This window comes from Perognathus longimembris, chromosome 2 (genome assembly GCF_023159225.1).
Source record: "Perognathus longimembris pacificus isolate PPM17 chromosome 2, ASM2315922v1, whole genome shotgun sequence".
Lineage (NCBI taxonomy): Eukaryota > Metazoa > Chordata > Mammalia > Rodentia > Heteromyidae > Perognathus > Perognathus longimembris.
This window is the reverse complement of record NC_063162.1, coordinates 105746458-105770983: the sequence shown is the minus strand read 5'-3', so window position 1 is coordinate 105770983 and position 24526 is coordinate 105746458. Positions and strand designations below refer to the sequence as shown.

The following is a 24526-nucleotide window of genomic DNA, read 5'->3' as shown; positions in this document are numbered from 1 at the left end:
CAGTTATTTGCAGTCAATTGTGGTTTTAAAAATATTAAATGTTAAATTCAAGAAATAAACAATTCATAAGGTTTAAATTGTTGGCCACTGAGTAGCAATATGAAACCTTGTACCATCCCACTTTGTCTTGCCTAGGATTCAAATCATCCCCTTGTCTAGGGATCAGTACCTGCTCAGTAGACAGTAAGTATTACTCTAGCTATCTTCATTATCAAACTGTCTCAATATCCTGGCACATAGGTTCAAATAACCCCTACTTACTTAACAACAACTTAGGTGTGAGAAAGAAAAGTTGGCATACTGTAACTCATCAAGCCATTAGGTATCTAAAGCAAAAAGCTATTATTTCCACCAGCTTACAAAGAGGAGTTCTAGGCTTAAAAACTTAATGCTGATTTTTTTTTGTTTATCTGCTATATTTAATGTCTCATTTATTTCTAGCACAACAGGGGCTTCCTTTCTCCACCTGTCTCAGAAATTATGTTCTCAAAATATTACAATTATTTCATAATTCTATCCTGCTCTAATGATCAATTTAATTTTGCTAACAATTTTCAAATCTAGTAACAAGTTCCCCCTTACTTTTCTTTTCCTGTCTCTTCTTATGAATTTTAAAAATATTTATCACATGTCAGGTAGCAGGCTGGTCCAATTGAAGTGGAAAAAAAAAATTTAAAGGGCTCTCGTTCTTATCCAATCTAGAAAATAATATGGTTTTCCATTTGTTTTTCTATTATTTTATACCTCCCATAAGAGGATTTAGTTAATACTGGTCCTGACAATACTTGTTAAATTTCTTCTAAATATTATCTCTCTGTAAGACATTTTTCCACTTTTAATTATAATTTATTTGCCTACATCTGGCTGTTTTTACAAAAATTATATCATTTATTTTAAAATTTACATTCCAGTTATTTCTAAACTTCCAGCTTTCCAACTAATGCACACATACCCCAACACATAGCCTTTCTAAGGCAAAAGAAAAAAGCCAACAAACCTTTTCCTTTTGAAGGGTGACTTTGGCATATCAGCCACAGGGATCATTTGTTCTCCTGGACGTACCCACATGATGGGACCATCATCACTATCTTTGCGATTCTCTAGCTTTAGACTAGAAAGTGTCCCCCATGGTAATGTACACTAGAAGACAGATAATTGTATAGGAATAAATTATTTTAAAAAATATATATGAATATACAATAAAGACTTGCTTCCCACGCAAACACATATTCATAAACAGCTTAAATATTTGAAATACATACTATATTGAATGTATTCCCACATTCATACACTTAGCTTAAAAAAATCTATTTCAAACATACAAACAGAATTTCTAGAATGGATAGTAATATTTCACTACCTCACTCTGCCACAGGTATCATGCACGCTATTCATCATGTTATTCATTGTTCTCCCATACCTATGGATCATATGATTTTAAGCAAGATAAGCAAGAGCATTCTATTACAGTCTGCAAAAGCAAACAATACACTTGAGTTTTAAAAACTATAACTTTTTTAATTAGTGAAAAGTAAATACAGGGCTGGGAATATGGCCTACTGGCAAGAGTGCTTGTCTCCTATACATGAAGCCCTGGGTTCTATTCCCCAGCACCACATATGTAGAAAACGGCCAGAAGTGGCGCTATGGCTCAAGTGGCAGAGTGCTAGCCTTGAGCAAAAAGAAGCCAGGGACAGTGCTCAGGCCCTGAGTCCAAGGCCCAGGACTGGCCAAAAAAAAAAAGTAAATACAAAATGAAAAGGAACAATCAAAATTAAATTAAAATTTCTGTTTATTAGTTTCTTGGTGAGCTTGTTGGCCTAAATCAGAGACCAAAATATTGTAAGGGAAGGGTGGGCCACAGTCATACAATTGAGCAACATTGTCCACAGAATGGAAATGACTTTTCATCATTTTTAAAATGTTTTATTGCTATTATAAAGGTAATGTACAGAGAGGTTACAGTTGCATAAGTCAGGTAAAGAGTACATTTCTTTTTGGACAATGTCATTCCTTCCCTTGCTCTCTCCCAGTTGTTCCCTCCCATTCCCACCCACCAGTTGTATAGTTCATTTTCAACACAGTGGCTAGTGAGTACCACTGCTACATTTGTACACCCTCTATCCCTCCATTTCTGTGCAGAATGGAAATTTAAAAAAAGAAAACAAAAACAAAGAAGCCAGGTGCAAATGGCTCACGCCTGTAATCCTAGCTACTAAGGAGGCTGAGATCTGAGGATCACGGTTCAAAGCCAGCCCAGCCAAAAAAAAAATCTAAACAAAAAATACACGCACACACACGTACACACATACGTGTGTGTGCGTGTATGGTGCTGTGGCTCAAAGTGGCTGAGTGCTAGCCTTGTGCAAAAAGAGCTCAGAGATAGTGCCGAAGCCCTGAGTTCAAGCCTCATGACTGACCAAAAAACAAAAACAAAAAAATCTAAACAAAAACAACAAAAAATACACACTAAGCCAGCCCAGGCAGAAAAGTCTATGAGACTCTTATCTAAAATTAGCCACCAGAAAACTGGTAGTGGTGCTGCGGCTCAAGTGGTATAGCACTAGCCTTGAGCTGAAGAGCTCAGGCACAGCGCCCAGACCCAGAGTTCAAGCCCCATGACTGACAAAAGAAAAAGAAAGAAAGATAAAAACCGAAAAGGAAAAGAAAATTACTCTAGATCCCTTATTGAAAGTCATGTTACATTAATAAATGTCTTCATAAAGATTCCTTTCAGTGCATCTTCTTTGGAAATTAAATTTGAAGGAACTATTTGAGTATTTTTTAAAATTTTTATTGTCAAACTGATGTACAGAGGTTACAGTTTCATAAAAATATGGAACACTTCACAAATTTGCGTGTCATCCTTGCGCAGGGGCCATGCTAATCTTCTCTGTATCGTTCCAATTTTAGTATATGTGCTACCAAATCGAGCACAAACTATTTGAGTATTATTACATATTTTTAAAACACCATTAAATAATAAATGCAACCAATTTCCATGATATGACTAAAGGAAATAAAAGAAGGAACATAATTTTTTTTTAATAATGAAAAAGTAAAAGAGGGCTGGGAATGTGGCTTAGTGGTAGAGTGCTTGCCTAGCATGCATGAAGCCCTCAGTTCAATTCCTCAGTACCACATACTCAGTAAAAGCTGGATGTGGGGCTATGGCTCAAGTGGTAGAGTGCTACCTTGAGCAAAGGAAGCTCAGGGACAAGGCCCAGGCCCTGAGTTCAAGCCCCAGGCCTGAAAAAAAAAAAAAAAGAAAGGAAGAAAAGAAAAAGTAAAAGAAATAAAAATGGAACAGATTGAAAGAAAAAAATTCATAAGATATAGAAATAGAGAGAGTGTAAAATCAAGCTTACAAAACAATAGAAGTGTGTAACATTATGTGGGACTAGAAATAATTTGATTTACATTCTGAGTGTATACTTGGATCCCACATTTCAGCATGGTACATAGTTTGAATTACTGATTAAACTATTAGCATAACTATCCAGTAACTACCATTAATTACTTATTCTCTTATTCACTGTAAGAAAATTTTTCCAGATGCCTGTGGTTCTAACACCTAGCTACTCAGGAGGCGGAGATCTGAAGAGCACAATTCAAAACCATCCAAGAAGAGAGACTCTTATCTCTAGTAACTACCAAAGAGCCAGAACTAGAGCTGTGGTTCAAGTGATAAAGTGCCAGCCTTGAGAAAAAAAAAAACAAAAAAAAAAAACCAAGGGATAGAGCCTAGGCCCTGAGTTGAAGTCCTAGGGCTGGCACACAAAAAAAGAAATATTTCCCAGAATGTAGAGGCTATTTTTAATAAAAAATGTGGGCAGAAAATACTTAAGGAATTTTAAAGGTCATTAGGTTACATTGGCTGAAAGTCTTATTTTATAGATGAAGAAACTGAGGACTGTACGTTGAAATGACTTGCCTACCTAGCAAGGCCTAGCCAAAATAAAAATACAAATTATAATTCCTCGGGTCAATTTTTCACAATGCCTTCCTACTATTCCTTTGTCATAAACATTGTAATTTAGTAGGCACCCTTCCTGTAATTCTAAAATCCTTTGGTATGTATAAGGACCAGATAACATGGAATTTTATTTCCTCAAGTAGTAGCAATAGGTAAATGCTATTTTTCTGGCTTACCACTTAAGAGTTACGATTACAATTAAGACTTGAGAAGTCACAAGTTCACACTACCCAGGACTACTGTTCCCCATCACTTCATTTTCTTCTTTCCAATTTAAATAAAGTTAATTTTTTAAATTCTGAAATAGCCTTTCATTTGTATGACTTATAGCCTGAAAATAGCATCCAAATTTAGATTGTTTTCTTACTTTTAAAAATGGTGAATCTTCCAACATGTCAAGGAACTCAGGGAAGTAATCTCCCACTTCTTCATCAACTGCTCCCACCAAACTTATTTGTCGCATTGGCCCAGCTCTGTAAGTACCATGAGAATAGGTTCTTTTTACCTGAAGAATACGAATTTAATTATAAGTTACACATACATAATGGTTCCTTCATTGTATAACAATATGACACACTGGATCAAAACACTGGAATGTGTATCAAGCCCAAAAATACTTTATTATTGTCAAGGCATTTTTAAAATGCACACAATAGAGCTACTTTACTTTGCTTCTAAGTATTCTTATGTTCAAATAAAGAATTCCAAACAACTATGTTCTTATAATCCTAGACTTCATTATTACATCTATAATGCCAAGTGAAATTATATTTACAAGTACATATACTTATACTTTTCAGGAGTGGTATTTCATAGTTTTATTATAATTTTCAAATCACCTCCTGAAAAATATTAAACAATACCAGTGGTTTGTAGGTCCAAAGGGTCACTAGAAAAGCTCTTTCTAGATTTCAATATATTAATTGGAAGCTGGCTGGCAAACTGTGGCTAAAAACCAGCTAGAAACTGAAATCAGAAATCCTAGGTCCCAAATTCACTTATCTTCCAGGTATGTGACTTTCAAAAATACCGAAGTTCTGTGAGCTCTGTTTTCCTTAACTGGAATGCTTTCCCTCCATTTCACTGAAGAAAACGTAACTATATAAATTCATCTGCCATAGTACTAGCAAATAAATGGCACTAAAAGAGCCCAAATAAATCAGCCTAGACTTCCATATTCACTGACATCTGAATTTTCACAAGCATTTTATTTAAATCCTCACAAATCTGTTTTTATACTTGTTAAAAAATAAAAAATGTTCTTATTTGAAGCTCCTTTTTATAAACTTTACAAAATCATAACCATATTTTTCTCCAAATTAAGCCTAGTAACAATCAACTTGTTTGGCCAGGACTACCCAGGTTTAAAACTAAAAGCTAGGTATCCCAGAAAAACCTGTATGGTCAAGCTTTAGTGACATTGTAAGCACATAAAATCCTCACAATCATAGCTAGTATTATAACAATGCATGACAAAGTAAGCCCAGAAACATGACAATAAAATTTTATTAGACTAAAACCATTTGTTTGATATTAGAAAATATTTCTATAATTGACAAACCAGTATAACATACCAATTCCTTAATGAGTTTTTGTTTCCAGAATTTCTAACTTAATTGTCACTAACCATCACAAATTCACAAACAGAACCAAAACCGATTCCTCTAGATCCCAAGTTACATAACAGGTTTATATCCTCAGAACAGTGATTCATCATAAATATATGACAGATATACTTTAGCTTGTATCATCATCAGTGTAAAGTAAACAGAAAAAAAAGTAACAAGCTGTTGGTTCAATTTCCATGGGTTTTCATGTGAATGGGGGGGGGGAGAGTAGTCCCTTTTCATCTAAAAAATGAAGCCTGCTGATCACTATGCTTACTAAAGCAATGAAAAAAAACTGACATAAGGAATGTGCCACAAGGGGGAGCTAATTCCTCATCACATCTGGTAAATTCTTAAGCTGCTAAGGTGATATCTAAGATTTTATGTAGAAAAATCCATATAACTTCACTCAAAATAAGAATAATTTTCACTTAACAATTAATACAATAATAAGACAGAAAAGTCCTTTTTCAGTGTGTGTGTGTGTGTGTGTGTGTGTGTGTGTGTGTGTGTGTGTGGTCAGTTTGTGGCAGGCACAACTGATCAAAATGAAAGCTTGGTACAAAGGTATTCTTATATGCCATATCAAGCAATTTGGCCTGGCCTAGTGAATGCTCCCACAAAAATTCAACAAATGTTAAGTTTATTCTTCTTAGCCCAAAACAGAAGCTGCCCTAACTAAAACGATAGATCTGTAATTGTCAGATAACACTTTATTTGACAATTCAGAAGCACAATAAAACAAAAATACAACTATAGAATAGGGGAAGATGGTTTAGAAGAAAGTTGCTTCCGTTTTCATATTCTTATTCCAGAAGAAAACTTCAAAGGATACACTAATGACTGGGCAAAGATTTCTAAAACAGGACACAAAATATACTCATCATAAACAAAGAGGAATATAAATTAGATTTTATTAAACTTAAGAACTTCTAGTTATCAAAAGCCATCCTTAAAAGCGACAAAACAGGCAGGTGCTAGTGGCTCACACATGTAATCCTGATTACTCAGGAGGTTGTATCTAAGAATCGAGGTTCAAAGGTAGCCCAGGCAGTAAAGTCTGTGAGACTCTCATCTCCAATTAACCACCAAAAAGCCAGAGTAGAGCTGTGGCTCAAGGGCAGAGTGCTAGCCTTGAGCACAAAAGCTCAGCGACAGTGTCCAGACCCTTCCTTGATTTCAAGCCCCAGAACCAGCACAGAAAAAGAAAAAAAAAAAAAATGAAACAGAACAAGGCACCAAGTGAGGAGAAATACTTAGGGTTTAAATGACAGATTTTTATTTACAATCCATGTTATAAATTAGAAAAAATAGCAAATAAGAAAATGAATATGGGGCTGGGGATATGGCCTAGTGGCAAGAGAGCTTGCCTCGTATACATGAGGCCCTGGGTTCGATTCCCCAGCATCACATATACAGAAAAACGGCCAGAAGTGGCGCTGTGGCTCAAGTGGCAAAGTGCTAGCCTTGAGCAAAAGGAAGCCAGGGACAGTGCTCAGGCCCTGAGTCCAAGGCCCAGGACTGGCCAAAAAAAAAAAGAAGGAAAGAAAATGAATATGAACAAAGCAAAGCCTTTTCTTTCCTCCTCCTTTTTTTTTTTTTTTTTTTTTTTTTTTTTTGCAAGTCCTGGGGCTTGAACTCAGGGCCTGGGCACTGTCCCTGAGCTTCCTTTGCTCAAGGACAGCACTCTACCACTTGAGCCACAGCACCTCTTTCAGCTTCTTCTGTTCATGTGATACTGAGGAATCAAACCCAGGGCTCTATGCATGCTAGGCAAGCACTCTACTTCTAAGCCAATTCCTAGCCCAGAGCAGAGTATTTACAAAAGCAGATATTCAACTTGACAATAATCATTTTAAAAGGGAGCTGACATCCTTAATCATCAGGAAAAAAGAAATCAAACCATAGGAAGATACCACTATATAGATACCAACATAACTAAAAAAGTAGAAAGCAAAAATAAGACAATTACTCCTAAGTATGTCCAAAAATGCAGTTGCTGGTAGAAATGTAAACTGGCACAATAACTTGGGTAAACTGGCAGTATGTCTATCAAAGCTGAATATTTGTATCTCTTTAATCCTGAATTCCAATCTTATATGCTCAAAAGAAACACATAGGGGCTCACCAAACATGTACAAATATTCATAGCAAACTTGTTTTGTCATAGGTCCACAATGGAAACACATATGTCCATTTATAGTAAATAGGATAATTAAACCATGATAGAATCCTATAATGAAATGTTATATAGCAGTTAAAAAAAAACATATCAGGGTAGGAGCTCAAATAGTAGAGTACTTAAGTAGTAGCATACAAGAAACAGGTAGGGAGGGAGCGAGGGTGGGAGGAAGATTGCTACCTATAAGGTGGATGGATAACACAAAATAAAGTTCAGCTTAAACTTATCAGTGGTGTTTAAAGTCAGTACTGTGGTTACCTGGGTATTTATTGGGTTACAGTGTTTGGGCAGAGTAGTGATAAAGAGGACTTGGGAAAGGCTTCTGGCCACTAGTAATATACAACATTTTTATATCAGAGCTATCTTCACTTTATGAGCATTCATCTAGCTATACATCTATAATGTTCTAACTTGTCTATGTACATATTATACTTAAGTAAAAAGCTTTACTTAAAAAACAAATTGCTGCCAGACACAGGTAGCTCTCACCTGTAATCCTAGCTACTCAGGAGGCTGAAATCTGAAGATCACAGTTTAAAGCTAGCCCAGGCAGGAAAGTCTGTGAGACTGTCTTGTACAATTAACCATCAAAAAAGCCAGAAGTAGAATTGTGGCTCAAGTGGTCTTATGCTAGCTTAAAGCAAAAAGGTCAGGGATAGTGCCCAGGCCCTGAGTCAAGCCCCAGAACAAACATCCACAAACACACAAAAAATTTTCTAGAGGAAGCCGCAAGTTACGTTGAGGAACAGTTTTACTGGGAAGATACATGAGATTAGAAACAGAACTAAGATGAGAAATACACTGTTTTGACTATATTGTCTTTTAGATCCCACTTTAGTTTCATAAAGCCAGTACATAAGAACAAGCCCAAGTCTATTATTCTCCCTTTGACCATACCTTCTTCATTCTCCTATCCTCAAAAAATACAATAGTCTAACTCAAGAAAAATATCAAATTAGCAGTTCAGAGAAGTTCACTATATCTTCTTCTCTATTTCATAAGAATAAGAGGATCTTATAACTTTTATTATATCATGGACTTATTAGCACATGTCCTTTTCCTGCCTTTAAATCTACAGCTAAGAAGCTCAGTATCAAGCAAGGGCTCACACCAGTAATCCTAGCTACTCAGGAATTTGAGATCTGAGGATCATAGCCTGGGCAGGAAAGTCCCTAAGACTCTTATCTCTTAGCCATCAAAAAGCCAGAAGTGGAGTTGTGGCTCAAGTGTAGAGTGTTAGTCTTGAGCAAGCAAGTTCAGGGACAGAATCCAAGCCTGTCGTTCAAGCTTCAAGACCCACACAAGGAAAAAAAAATCTACAGCTAAAGAAGCAAATAATCCTGCAACATGTATAACATGAGGATAGACCAGAGAAATGGGCCAGAACCACAGCTGGCAATTGAAAGAATGTGTTCCCCTAGTGTTTCATCTGTGATGCCTCATAAAGGATTTAAGACATACAATTGTGATCTCCCTCCCTTCCCTGCCCAGTGGGGATTAAATTTAGGGCTTTGCATAAACTCAACTGTTTACCACTTGAGAGCCCTCCCACTACCCTAGCCCTTTTTGTCTGACTGTTTTTGAGATGGGGGTCTCACTAATTTGTCAAGGCTGGTCTTGAACTTGTGATCCTACTCCTTCCCCTTCTGCCACCCAAGTAGTTGGGATTACACAACTGTCTTGGCAGCCCAATTTATTTGCTAGCAAAAGCATAGTTTTCTTATTGCTCATATTAGATAAAGTATAAGTTTTTGGCAGGGGCCAATGACTCATGCCTATAATCCTAGCTACTTGGAAGGCTAAGATTTGAAAGGATTGCAGTTAAAGGCCAGCACTGGCAGAAGTTCACTGGACTCCAAATCTATAGACAGAAAATGGATGAAATGGTGTTCACCTGTGATCCAACAACTAAAACAAGTCTACCTAAAGTAGACAGACTGGCTAAAGTGAATGCTCAGATGAGAAGCAAGACTTTATCCTAAAAGTAACAGTGAAAAAACAGGGCGAGAGTCATGGCTCAGCAGTAAATCCTAACAAGGGTCCATGCATGCAATGACTTAGCACTAATGGACTTTGAGGCAGTAGTATCTTCTTACACTTGGCCATTTAGTACATCTGCTACTTCACTGTTAAAAGCACATTGTAATGAAGATTGAGTTATTGCATACAAAATGCTTTTAACAGTCTGGTACAGTCAGTACTCAATAAATGGTACATACTATTATTAAATGTTAGTCTTGGTTCTGCAACCAAACTCAGGTATTATCCCAGAAAAGTTTATAGCCATTCTGGAATTCTACTTTAATGATCTAAGTCCCTTCCCACTCATTAAAAAAAAAAAATTAATTCTAATTCTCAAACGTGCTACATTAGGAAGTACTTCCCTCTACACATTACACACATTACAGAATACACACCAGGCATATGGCTGGGAGTAGGAAAGTTAGGACACATGACTATGATTGAACATCTCAACTATGTATGAGAATAAGGTAAAGAATCCCAGATGAAGATTAGGGTGAGTGTATTCTATTCCTGATATATTGATAACTCTAAAACAGTAAGTTACTTCTCTACTGTTATGGCCTATCTGTAGGTACAAAAGAGTTATGATAAAATGTTCACTACAATCCCTCTGAGACTTTACCTTTTTCCTCTTTGTAAACTATACTGTAAACTATACTTTGTAATATTTGATTATTACTATGCCTAGAAAAATAAAAAAAGTATAGCATCGATATACATAGCCAAACTTCTAGCCTTAGAAACTCCTAATTCTGAGTTCAGTAACAATGGCAATAGGATTTTAGATGGGCCTACAATTACTTTCAAGAATTACTGAATGCTAGCTGGGTGCTGATGATTCATGCCTAAAATCCTAGCTACTAAGAATACTGAGATCTGAGGATCATGGTTCAAAGCCTGCCTGGGCAGGAAAGTCCACATGAGACTTTTATCTCCAATTAACCACTCAAAACCGGGAAGTGGTGCTGTGGCTCAAAGTAGTAGAGTGCTAGCCTTGAGCAAAAGCAAAAGAGCTCAGGGACAGCACCGAAGCCCTGAGTTCAAGACCCACAACCACCCCCCGACAAAAAGAAAGAAAAGTATTAGTGAATTCAATTTTGTCAGTGTTCTAGAATCAACTGTTATACACTGTAGAAAAGGAAACAGAAATTAGCTTAATATATGCCCTAACGTTCTCACATAATTACACGTAAGTGGTAGCTCCTTTGTGCCACAATATATTTAATAATCAACATTCATTTTCAGCACCTTTTTGTGATGGTCCCACACTAAGCACTTCTAAGACATTTAGTTGGTTTTTCGTTAAGAAAACTATTTAAAGACTTGAAAATACATGGCTAAATTTAATTAGATCTAGACAAACCCTTGCCAAAAAAAATGTACAGACTCTTAAATTCGTTAATCTTTAGGGAAAAAAAAGTAAAAACAAATTTAAACTCTAATATTTATTTACATTATGAAAATCTCTTAATACCTCCAAATGTTTTATATGCTTACCTTTTTACTTCAAACCTACAAGATTAGAAACAAAAAACAGAAATCTGTCTAAAATGAACAATTAAAAGCTATGACAAAAATAAAACTAAAAACCTCTTACCTGAGCATGAAAATTAGACATAGTCGTTGTCTCTATATCTTTCTTTCCCAATATTTCCATTTTCACTGGTGAATTGGGAAAATTAAATGAAAAGTAGTCTAAAAAGTCAGGTAAATAAGTAGCTGCCCCATGAACAATACCCATAACATAGAAAGCTGAAGAGTTTTCATTTTCACTGAACACTAGACCCACAAATTCTTCTGCAAACCTCTCCATCTCCATAGGAGACAGGTGGGAGAGTTCATTACTGTAGGCATGGATAACTGATGCTCCTCCATTAGGCTGGTGCTCAATATGAATAAGCTGCTTAAACTCCAGTATGTCCAACCTTTTGAGGCTATTCTGAACGCGTGGTTCCTTTAATGAGACAAATGGAAACTCACTGTTCTCTGGAATTTTAGATTCGTTGTTCTTGGTATCCAAATTCTTTCCAATGCAATCCTTTATGGTATCACCTAGGATGCCTTTGGTTTCTTGATCTTCAACATCAGACAGCAATCCTGAACAGATGGTCTGAATAGATTTGCTATACATTTTTGGCCGCTTTCGTTTTTCATTTTCTTTGTGTTTCTTTTTCTTTTTCTTCTTTACCTTTTTAATTTGTAAGTCTTCTACATTTGTTTTTGGTTTCTCCTTCCCACCTGTTGGGAAAAATGTTTTTTGAAACTCCGTATTTTACTTTTAAAAACCATGCTCTTATGAACTGTTTGTAATAAGTTTATCTGAAGATTTACTCAGAATCTGTTTTCTATTTAAAATTTATTTTAAATAATTCTGACAATCAATATGTAATTACAATCTCTCTTATTTCTGTATTTCTATACTCAAAAACACATGCACAGTGGCTTAGGACTGAGTTATATCATTCTGATATCCAACAGATTCTGATATGTTTCTTGAAGTAATAAGATGAATGTGTTTTAGAAAATATAATCTCCAAATTTTTAAAGCAGAAATTCAGAAATGGATACTAGCCATGTATTTCTCACTGGTACATAATTATTATTTTTACTTTATCAGGCTTAAAAATTGCTAAAGTGATGCTAAAGTGATTTATAAATCCTAAAGGGGAAAACATCTGTTTAGCATAACAGTAAAAAGGCTGCTGCTGTCCTTTTTACATACTTCTCAGTAAATCATGCTTGCATCTAACAGTGGGCCAACTCTACCACAGTTTCCAAATGTCCAAGATCCAGCAACTTATCATGACAAAATTAGAATCATCTCTCATATCTTAAGCTCCAATAATACTCATGTGCTGGTAAAGAGACAATAAAATGATAGAGAGAAAAAAATGGGACATTAGAGCTTGCAAACTAAAGTTTTTGTGATCAAAAGTAAGCATATTGGGATAATGAATTTAAAATTCAAAGACTAAAAGGTTAATTAAAAGAAGGATTAATCCGCATGGATGTATATATGCTTTTTCACAGTATATTCCTTTCTATGTAATAAGAAAATTAGAAATAGGAAAGCAGCCTATAAGAAAGGATTCCAAAAATATTCCACCTGTTACTTCATTTTCAGAGATAACCTGCCATGAATAAAGCTATCCCCATCTACTTTTCTACATGAAATTTTCCATCTTCACATATTTTATTACTTTTTGTCTTTAGGGAAAGAGATATTCTATCTTCAAAAGTAAGTCCCTCCTACAAACACACACACACACACACACACAAAAAAAAAAAAAAAGCTAATGTTAACAGCCTTCTCTTTTGACCTACAAGGGAACATCTAGCTCCAGTGTCTTTCCTTTATTATTTTAGCATTCTTAGATTGCTTATATGCTTCATTCACTATTCTGCTTTTAATATGCCCAAATTTACTTTACCAGAATGCTGAAACCAAGTCCGATATTTTCTCAAGTCCTCTTCCAGATCTCTACCAAATTTCACATAATTACCAAAGTCCTGCCTGATGATTGTTGATGGTCTTAACACCACTGTCATAATTTTTGGTCTTACAGACATACGATTGTTTTTCACCTGGACTGATAGAGTCATATTAATATTTCTATTATGTTCTATTATATTTTTATTTCTATTGTATTGATATATATCATTTTGGTCATATTCATCCCCTGGCTCAAGTATTTTCAGGGGCTATCAACACCTAACTGTAAGTTATAATCTCTTAAGTATGGAATCCAAATCCGTCAAGTATTTTAGGGTCAGGTCAAACTATACCACTTAAAAATTTCTATAAAGCATTCCAAGGGGCTGGGAATATGGTAGAGTGCTTGCCTCACACGCATGAAGCCCTGGGTTCGATTCCTCAGTACCACATACATAGAAAAAGCCGGAAGTGGCACTGTGGGTCCAGTGGTTGAGTGCTGGCCTTGAGCAAAAGCAGCTCAGGAACAGTGCCCATGCCCTGAGTTCAAGCTCCAGGACTGGCAAAAACACAAAAACAAAAAAACCATACCCATGCTGGGCACCATTGGCTTGTAGCTGTAATCCTAGCCACTCTGTAAGCTAAGATCTGAGAATTGCAGTTCAAAGTCAGCCCGGGCAAGAAAGTCTGTGAGACTCTTACCTCCAAAAAACTACTCAGAAAAAGCCAGAAGTGGTGCTGTGGCTCAAGTGGTAGAATGCTAGCCTTTGAGCAAAAGAAGCACTGAGAGAGTGCCCAGGCTCTGTGTTCAAGTCCCAAGACTGGTGAAATAAGGAAAAGAACGAAAACAAACAAAAACTACACCCAGTCCTAATGGCAAAAGCAATTCTTCCCCCTAGAATATCATTGCCGGGTTCAGTACTTCCTAATGAATTCTAACTTATCTTTTAAAGAAAACTTTTTGTCATTTCCTTAGTTACTTTCTTTCATCTCTCTCTAGCACAAAATTACTTCCCTTCTAGTTCAAAGGTAATTTGTTTCACTCTCATGTATATATCAATGTTTTTCCTCAGAACATTGTACAAATACAATGAACCAATTTTACCTGAATTCAGTCATAGTCTGGAAATACTGACACTTGTTTTCTGTCATTGAATCCCTCATACTATCTAGAACACAGCTATGCACAAATATTTAATGAATCTATAAATAAAAATACTTATCTTACCAAAAACACTATCTGAGAATTACAGGATTTTCCCTCCCCTTTCCAGCCAAGTGTTTCCATTATCTCTGGAAACAACAACAAAAAGTATCCCAAGTCAATAGCAAATCCATAAAAAGTAATGTTAATAACAAATAATCACTTTTCAAAGAACAAAGAAAAGATTCATAAGTTTGCAATTAAGAATAAAATTAGTATCACCCTGAAAAGCCAAAACAGAGCCAGGCTCTGGTGGCTCACATCTGTAATCCTAACTAGTCAGAAGGCTAAGATCTGATGATCCACATTCAAAGCCAGCCCAGGCAAGAAAGTCTGTGAAACTTTCTCCAACTAACCATCAGAAAAGCAGAAGTGGTACTTTGGCTCAAAGCAGTAGAATACTAGCCTTGAGTGAAAAAGCTCAGGAACAGCCCTGAGTTCAAGCCACATGACCAACAACAACAACTACAACAAAAAAGAATTTTTTTAATATTATTTGGGGTCTGGGAACGTGGCATAGTGGTAGACTGCTTGCCTAGCATACATGAAGCCCTATGTTCAATTTCTCAATACCACATAAATAGGAAATGTCAAAAGTGGCACTGTGGCTCAAGTGATGCTAGCCTTGAGCAAAAGCTCAGGAACAGTGTCCAGGCCTTGAGTTTAAACCCTGGGATTAACAAAAGAAAAGAAAATACACACACACACACACATACATATGTACATGTATATATATCTATATATATACACACACATATAGTTTGGTACATAAGTTTGTAAACTCATAAAAGGAAAAGTGTTAGTTCTCTAGTCAATAAGTAGTAAAGAAATAAACTTGAATAATATTAACAAAGTCTAAGTATGCACAATCAGAAAAAGAGATTCAAGTTAGCATCTTAATAGCAAATTCACTATTACAAAAGAAAAACAATAAACTCTCCAAAAAGAAAAATAAGGGAGGTTTATATATGTAAACAAAATGTGCGTGAACAAAGAAAAAAACAAACAAACAAACATGGTAGTTCACACCTGTAATCCTAGCTACTTGGGAGGTATCAGGAAGATCTTGGTTCCAGGCCAGCTGAGGGGAAAAGTTCACAGAACTTTCATCTGTAAAAGCTAGGTGTGGTGTCTGTTAGTTAGCCCACCTATTTGGGAAGCAGAAGTAGGTGGAACATGCTCAGGTAGGCCAGGGCATAAATTCGAGACCATGTCTCAAAATTAATATAATCAAATAGGGCTAGTGGAGACTCAAGTGGTAGAGTATTTGCATAGCAAGTTGGAGATACTAAGTTCAAACCCAAACACTACCAAAAAAAAGATAGTAGTAAAATGAAGAAAAAATTAAATGTAAGACATTAAATGCTTAAATACTTGTAAGACATACTATGATTAATAGCATTCCATAACTTTACAAGTACAAATATGCTTAAAATCACACAAATTGCTTGCTGAAATACACAAAACTTCATTTGAGTAAAAATGTTTTATTCACTACAATCAGTCAAGACATTTCTAAAAATGTGAAAAATAACCAATCACTAAAACATGATTACTTTGAAATGAAATAGGCACAACATTTTGCCTACTCATGTGCATGAACCAATAAAGAAATCAGAACTGAAAAATGCAAACCATTAAGAAATATGGGCTGAGGATAGTTATACTAAGTGAAGTGAGCCAGACCCAAAGAAACATGGACACTATGGCCTCCCTTATTGGGAATAATTAGTACAGGCTTAGGCAAGCCATAGCAGAGCATCACAAGGCCCAATAGCTATACCCTTATGAACACATAAGATGATGCTAAGTGAAATGAGCTCCATGTTAGGGAAACAATTGATATATCACAGTTGTAACTACTTTCAACGTCCTATGTGTATGTGTAGTTTCTATTATTGATGATGTTCTTGTATCACCTTCCTATGGTTGTACCTACACTATCTCTATAATCTTATCTGAGTATATTGGAAACCGTGTTTATTGGTATTGGAAATAGGAAATTCAAAGGGAATACCAAATTTGAGAGACACAGGGTAAAAATAGAGAAATAACTACAAAAGCAATACTTGCAAAACTGTTTTGTTTAAGTGAACTGAACACCTGGGGGGGAGGGAAAGGGGGGGAGGGAGGGGGGCATGAGGGACAAGGTAACAAACAGTACAAGAAATGTATCCAATGCCCAACGTATGAAACTGTAACCTCTCTGTACATCAGTTTGATAATAAAAATTTGAGAAAAAAAAAAAAGATCCTGCCTTGATTCGCTGGACCTATGCAAGATCAGCAAATATCTATCCCAATTTCAGACGACCCACTCTCAAGAACTCATTGACAGGAGCTTTGATTGAAATTGGGCCCCCTGTCTTCTGGTACTATGTTTTAAAATACGATAGGGATAGAAAGGAAAACTTATCCAGGAGGGAAAATTGGACCAAAATTTTAACATCTATTAGACCTGGCAAGGATACCTATTTATGTTCTTATTAAATAAATCTTCTATTAATCTTGAAAAAAAAAGAAAGTAAACTAACAAGAAATCAAGTAAAAAGTTATTTTTTTAAAAATTTGGCAGTATTGGGGTTTGAACTCAAAGATGCCTACTTGCTTATTTTTCAGACAAATTCTCACTCTTTGCCTGGGTTGTGCTTCATTCTGCAATACTCTTATGTAGTTGGGATCACACTGATGTATCAACCACAACCGTATCAACCACAACCAGCTTGTTTGTTAACATGAGATCTCACTAACTTTCTACCCTGCTATCCTTCAACTTTTATCCTCCCCCTCCAAAGTAGCTGGGATTATAGGCGTGAACAACCATACCTAGCTAAGAGATTCTTATACTGAGCCATCAAGGAGTTAAATTCCTATAGCAGTCTACTTTGTAATCAAATACTACAATGAGCACAGTGTGCAAAAGAGAGAATATACCTGAGACTGCTATCTTTAAAAAGGCCTGCTGTAAGACTGCCACAGGCTTGCATTTGGAAACTTGTATTTTTAGAGAGTTCCCACCATTCCCTAGTAACAGTGGTTCATTGTATTTGTACAATAAAACAATATGGTATACACTGAACATTTATTTTACATCTGGGAGTCTGGAAGATTTTTTTGCCCATGCTAGGTAGATGGAACGTACCAATGTGATAGTGTGCCAGTAAAACCCTGGGCACTGATTCTCTAATAAGCTTTCCTGGAAGATATTTCCCATATGTTACAATTCACTGCTGAAACAAGTGCATCTTATGGGATTACACTAGGAGAGGATTCTTGGGAATTTAAGCATGGTTTCCTGCAGACATTATCCTATGTGCCTTTTCTCTGTGATTTTACTTCTTATCCTCTCACTATAATAAATCATAGCCATGAGTTCAACTGTATGCTGAGTTCTGTGGATCCTCACAGCACCTCACTGGATCACAGTATAAAGCCAGCCTTTGCAGACAAACAGTGCAGATGGAGAGTGGCTCAAGTGGTAGAGCCACTGCCTTGAGCAAAAAAGCTTAGGGATAGCTCCTATGCCCTGAGTACAAGCCTCCAAACTGGCACAAAAAAAATAAATATAATTAATCAATTAATCAATCACTGATACACTTAGTACATTTCTGTGGTTAGAAAATGAAAAATAAGTTATCCAGAAGAACTGAATCTTATTTCCTATCTAATACAGGAAATACAGCAAACAACTACACAGAAAACAAAAACATTAGCTTGGCAACTTTCAATCTCTGGTCCTTGAAGAACAACTTTGATTTTTCAAACTGCAATGCTATCATTCTTCCTTTAGTCAATTACCAATAAGATTGAATACCACCTTCTCATGAGCAATCTTCTTTGAAGTACTATAATGATAAAAATTTACCGTCAAACATATTTTAATTATAGCCAGGCGCCACTGGCTCAGACCTGTAATCCTAGCTACTCAGGGTGAGGATCATGGTTTGAAAGCTCTCTGGGACAAGAAAGTCCATGGAACTTTTATCTCCAATTAACCAACAAAAGGCCAGATATGGAGCTTGGCTAAGTGGGAGAGATGTCTTGAGCAAAAAGCTCAGGGAGAGTGCCCAGTGAGTTCCAGCCCCAGAACTGGCATAAAAGAAAAAAATAATAATAATTTAATTGTAACACGTATGTTGCTTGGGGGGGTGGCGTACTGGGGCTTAAACTCAGAGACTGGGCACTATCCTTTAAGTGCTCTACCACTGGAGCCACAGCTCTACTCCTGGCTTTTTGCTGGCTAACTGAAGATATGAGTCTCACAGACTTTGCTGCCCAAGCTGCCTTCAAATCACAATCCTCAGATCTCAACCTCCTTGACTAGCTGGGATTACAGAAATGAGCAACTGGCACCTGGCTGTTCTGACATCTTAAACATAATGAACTATATAAAATGACCAAAACACTTACTTATTATGCTCAGAAAGAGTAGTTAATATACTTTAATACAAAAGGATGAATAATAAATATAAATAAGCTTATATTTCAAATTTGATTTGTTCTCTTAAACTAAGCTACTTTGAAGAGCAAATGATCCCAGTCTCTACCTGTTCAAGTGGTAGAAACAGAGTTTAATAGGAAGAAAGAGGAAAAGAGAAGGATAAGCAAGTTTTGGCATGCATATAATTATATATGCCTTTCTAATCATACAACATAACACAAATATAATGAAAACACGAAGAAAATAAGACCAGTGTGAAACAGAATTAGCATCGATTTTATATTTTCAAACATGTGTATCAAACAGAGCCTGCCTGTATATGCTGCAGCTTGCAGCATTAGCATTCTATGAAGAAAATTGTTAGGAGCAAACAAAAGCTTGAGGCCTAAGGAAAAAGGAGTCTCACAATCTCACAATAAGAAATAATAGAGCATTGCCCCAAACAAATTCTGCTGTTCCCAAACACCAACAGAGGATGCTGTTCCCTGACCATGAAAGCTCACTATGGAAGTTGCCACACAAGCCGAGCAAATTGTTTGCTGGTTTATAACAATAGCTAGCACTTTCTCAGTGTTTACAATGGAACAATCACTGTTTCTTAATAGAACTATGTTTTTATTCACTTAATTATCTACATACTATACAATTAGGAAGGAGAATAGTTTTGTTTTCTTGTGGTCAAATAACAAAAGAAAATCTTTCAAACATGTTTATAAGACTCTTGTCCAATTACCGAGTATCTGTAGGCTAGACACCATACTCTTCCTTAGCAATAATCTTCACAACATTGTAACGCACTACTAAAGTTATTACTTACCTCCACTGTACAATAAATACATTCCTACATCATTCACATCATTCTCATTAATGGTATGTTAAGAATCTACTATCCTACCAAAGACATTTGATCTTTTATAAAGTATTGCTAGGACACAGATTCTTTTTCAAGTGATTGAAACTTGTATTACTTCACATCCAAATGATTAAGAAAATGACTTAAGAAAATGCTTGATTTAATCAGCAAACATGAGTATTTTACTAAACCAACAGGATACAATTAAGTAAATATTTCAAGTTTTAATCATTAGCTGCTGTATATCACTAGTGTGGTTAGATTCCATTCCTGCCTCCAAGGCTTACAATCTAAATAGACATCACAAATAAAACACAAGAGCAAAAGAAACAGAACAAAAGGAAAGCAGCCCTGATGTATTTCTTCAAGGTTGAAAGATTATAGAAAATAAAATTTTGACATGTAGAAAGCAGAACATTATATACGAAGTACAACTGAAGAACATTTAGAAACATGAAAACAATGAAATTAAACAAAGAACCAACACTATAAAATTATCTTAACTAAACTATATCTTAAACTATAAAAATTAACAAGTTATTCTGTTGCTTAAGCAGCATTGTAGAACCTTTTTTCTTGTGTAAATGTTTCCCAACACATAAATTCAATATGAATTATGATGATGAATATGATGAATTAATCAAAGTAATTTGTTCTGATCAGGAACTGTCTACTTGATAAAATGGCCAATGGCTATCTAGCAAATGAATGCCAATAAGTCTTCCCTTGCTGAGTCAATTTTAAACATTCTTTACTTTTATTCTAGCACAAATTATCTCTAGTAAACATTCAGACTTAATGGTATGAGTTGTATTATACATACTACTCTACTATCAACTCCTCAATTTTTTTCCCCTATTCCATGTATAGAGAGCAACTGAATACAATTTTAATAATAGGAAAGAACAGAGGAAAAAAGATAACATTCTCAAGCATGCAAAAACATACCATTCAATAGAGAAATACTTTCAGATTTTCCTCAGAGTAAAATGTTCCCTTGGAATGCTAAACTATGATATGGTAATTATAATCAAGTATTTGTAAGATCACTTCTTTCACCATCATTATCAATGCTAAACCATGGCTTTAGCCTTTTGTTTTCATTTACCTAAACAGGATAAATACTAATAATTCAAAAGCAGACTTGAATAGTTTTGTGAAATTTAACCTTTAGAACTCTTTAGTGATTCAATAAATATACTAAAGACATGTTACCATGAAAGAAATGTTACCATGCTGATTAAAATTCCTTGATACTGAATTTGCTTTCAATGTCTTCACCATAATATTTATTCTCAGCAAAAGAAAAAAGTACCAAAGAGCATTTCTTCATTTAATCACTTAGCTAATATATACACTGAACACTCTAATATAGAAAATTACTGCATATCAACTTACTTTTTAGCAAAATCTTTACTTCTCCATTCTCTTTCTTGATCTCAGTCATTACTTTATGTTTCTTTCTCTCTCTTTCTTTTTCTTTGTCTCTATCTTTAATTTTTTCCTTGACTTTATCTGAAATACAAAATGAAGGAAAAAATTAAAGTTATTAAACTCATAAAATGGTAACACAGTTCTTGCCTTCAAATGCTAATTGGTTATTACAAAGCCATAATGGAAGCACACAAAAACTATATTCTGTAAACTACAGAAATGTTACAGTACTTATGGATACTGCACAATCTCTTTACAACCTCTCCTTACTTCCTTTCCATAAATACTATCCTAATCCAGTTCCTAATCACTTAATGATTAGATTAGGTCTCAACCAGCACCATGGGACAAAAATAGAACACTAGAGAGACAAAAGACAAACCATTCCAAAAGCAATACTTGCAAAATCATTTGGTATAAAGAACTGTACAACTCATGGGAGGGAGAGGGAAATGGGGAGGGGGAAGGCAGGAGGGGAAGATGAGAGAGGAGGTAACAAGTTGAACAAGAAATGTACTCACTGCCTTACATATGAAACTGTAACCCCTCTGTACATAACTTTGACAATAAAGAGAAAAAAATGGAAAAAAATAGAACACTATATGCAAACTTAAATTTTCTATTAGCAATGTTTAAAGTGTAAAAAGAATACTACAAATGTATGCTCACTCAAAAATAATCCTAAAATACTTCAGGAAAGTAAATAAATTGGTATGTATGAAGAAATAAGAAAAATTAATTTTAATGATATATTTTATTTAAGACAATATATTCAAAGCATCATTCCAACATGGGTTAAACAATTGAAATATTTTATTTTTTTCATAAGATGATTTTAATACCTAGGGGGGTATTTTACTTCTCAAATACCTAAATTTTACCATTCTAATTGTTCAATAGCCACATAAGATTGATGCCTACCATTCATAGCTATAAACTACTAATGGCTAAATTCTCAAAAACTAAATCTATGTGATTTAATAAAAAATATCCTAAGTTTTATTCATTAATACCTTATAAGTACAACCTTTTTTTTTTGGCCAGTCCTAGGGCTTGGGACTCAGGGTCTGAGCACTGTCCTTGGCTTCTTTTGCTCAAGCCTAGCATGCTACTACTTGAGCCACAGCGCCACTTCTCAGAAAAAGCCAGAAGTGGTTCTGTTGCTCAAGTGGTAGAGCACTAGTTAAGCCAAAGCATCTATGGGACAGGGCCCAGGCCCTAAGTTCAAGCCCAAAGATGGACACCAAAAAAAAAAAAAAAAAAGCTAAATGCTCAATGTAATACACACGCAACACATAGCTATTAACAAAAATGATCTTAGTTTTTCCAAATGGCCTCCCTGTATTCAAATTACCGAAGTGCTTTCTACTTCATTTATATATATCAAGGTATATGTCACTGTTAATGAAGAAGAAAACAAAAAAAAGAAATAAGATACAATAATATATTTATTCTGAATATGCATAAATATATGTATATTTGTGTATATATGTTATATATATACATATATGGTTAGACTGAATAGCTTTTAAGAAAACGATACAAACCCAATACCATATTTTGGATTCATTAAACCACATATTTCAGTATCAAGATCTTTTTTAAAGTTCACTGGATTTTTTTTTTATTTTTTTTTTTTTTTTTACCAGTTGTTGAGTCCTGAACTCAGAGCCTGGGCACTACCCCTGAGCTTCTTTTTGTTTTGTTTTTTGCCAGTCCTGGGCCTTGAACTCAGGGCCTGAGCACTGTCCCTGGCTTCTTTTTGCTCAAGGCTAGCACTCTACTACTTGAGCCACAGCGCCACTTCTGGCAGTTTTCTACATACGTGGTGCTGGGGAATCCAACCCAGGGCTTCATGTATACGTGGCAAGCACTCTTGCCACTAGGCCATATTCCCAGACCCATTGGATTTTTTTTTCCAAACTTTTATTATCAAACTGATGTACAGCATTGGATTTTTTAAAAGTAAAAGTATCATTAAAATTTACATTGGAGGAGAGATGGAAAAAATTATATTAAGAAAAGTAAGTCATACTCAAAGAAACCGGTTGCATGGCTTCTCTCACTGTAAAAATTAGAATATGACTATAAATCTACAGGTAAATCCACTGGATAGTAAAATACAAAAAAATTACACTTGCACATAATAAATTAAACCGGACTCTAAACATTCAAACAGTGAGACAAAAGGAGGACAGTCTTAGGAGAGGATCACAAAGGCTCAATAGCTAGGTGCATATGATTATATAAAATGATGCTTACCAAAATGATCTCCAAAAAATGGAAACAAGGTTTTTTTATTTTACCTTTTTGTTTTGTTTTTTGCCCCTTTGTTGCTGTTTTTTATTTCTATATCTTTTGTCTTGTATGTAAGTTTATCTGATTTGGGGAGGGTAAGGGGAAGCACAGAAATGGAAGGGAAAGGGTAAACTAATGCAGCAATGATACTTACTAGACACTATGTTGAAAATGAACTATATAATTTGTGAAGGAGGGAAGGTTGGGAGGGGAAAAGCTGGGAGACAATAAAAGAAGAGGTAGCATTGTTCAAAAAGAAATGTACTCATTATCTAACTTATGTAACTGTAACCACTCTGTACACCACCTTTACAACAATTTTTTAAATTTATGTTGGAAATTCTACTGGAGTTCCATATTAGGCATTCAGCCATAATACTTTTTGTGATGAGTTGGGCACAGTATTAGGGTGGGAACTCAAAGTCTCATGCTTGAGAGGCCAAATGTCCTATCACTTGAGCCACAAACCTCAGCCCTACAATACATTCTTGCAGCAAACACTAAAGCTTCATACTACCATAGTTTTGTAAGTCCAGGATGAGTCATAAGTCACACCACAGTCCATGTAATCATTTGGCCTGAGTGACAACACTGACATCCCCCTGTTTTCCCATCCCACATCCAGCCAAGAAAAATGTATTGCTGGAAACAGATCAAAGAGCAAGCAGGAAACAGAAGAAAAAGAAATCAGAATTAAATGGGGAAGTAGAAGAGAAAACAGACCCACAAAGTGACAACATTAAAAGAAAAATAAAGGGAGGTAAAGGATAACATCACAAAGGATAGATCTCATCAACAGTGAATGAAGGAAATGATTTATCATATCCTCTCCTCAACACAGCCTTTCATCAAGGTACAGAAGTGCTCTTCAGCTGTCTTCCTGCACCATAACACTGACCTCTTCTTCAAATTTCTCCTTATGTTTCAGTGAAATGGTATTGTTCTATCTTGATTATTCCCTCATTCTGCTATTCAAATGTACACATTTGCTACTCTCTTGGGCATGGATCTCTCTGCTATATATTTCCTGTGATTTAAATTGTACGTGCAAGACAAATAAACCTCTCAAATTAT

The 24526-nt window shown here is 35.5% G+C and overlaps 1 protein-coding gene and 1 non-coding gene across 2 annotated transcripts in view; both read right to left on the bottom strand.

The window, feature by feature from the left end:
• Rsbn1l (round spermatid basic protein 1 like) overlaps positions 1 to 24526 on the bottom strand; it is a 43688-nt gene that overhangs the window by 6894 nt on the left and 12268 nt on the right. The window contains exons 2-5 of the mRNA XM_048339877.1: positions 21119 to 21235; positions 11388 to 12028; positions 4344 to 4481; positions 998 to 1140 (exon numbers count right to left, since the gene is read on the bottom strand). Of these exons, the coding sequence (XP_048195834.1) occupies positions 998 to 1140; positions 4344 to 4481; positions 11388 to 12028; positions 21119 to 21235 (1039 nt within the window). The remainder of the gene's footprint in view (positions 1 to 997; positions 1141 to 4343; positions 4482 to 11387; positions 12029 to 21118; positions 21236 to 24526) is intronic.
• LOC125347499 lies at positions 2831 to 2937 on the bottom strand. Its single transcript, XR_007210250.1, has one exon. It is a non-coding gene; the product is annotated as a U6 spliceosomal RNA (small nuclear RNA).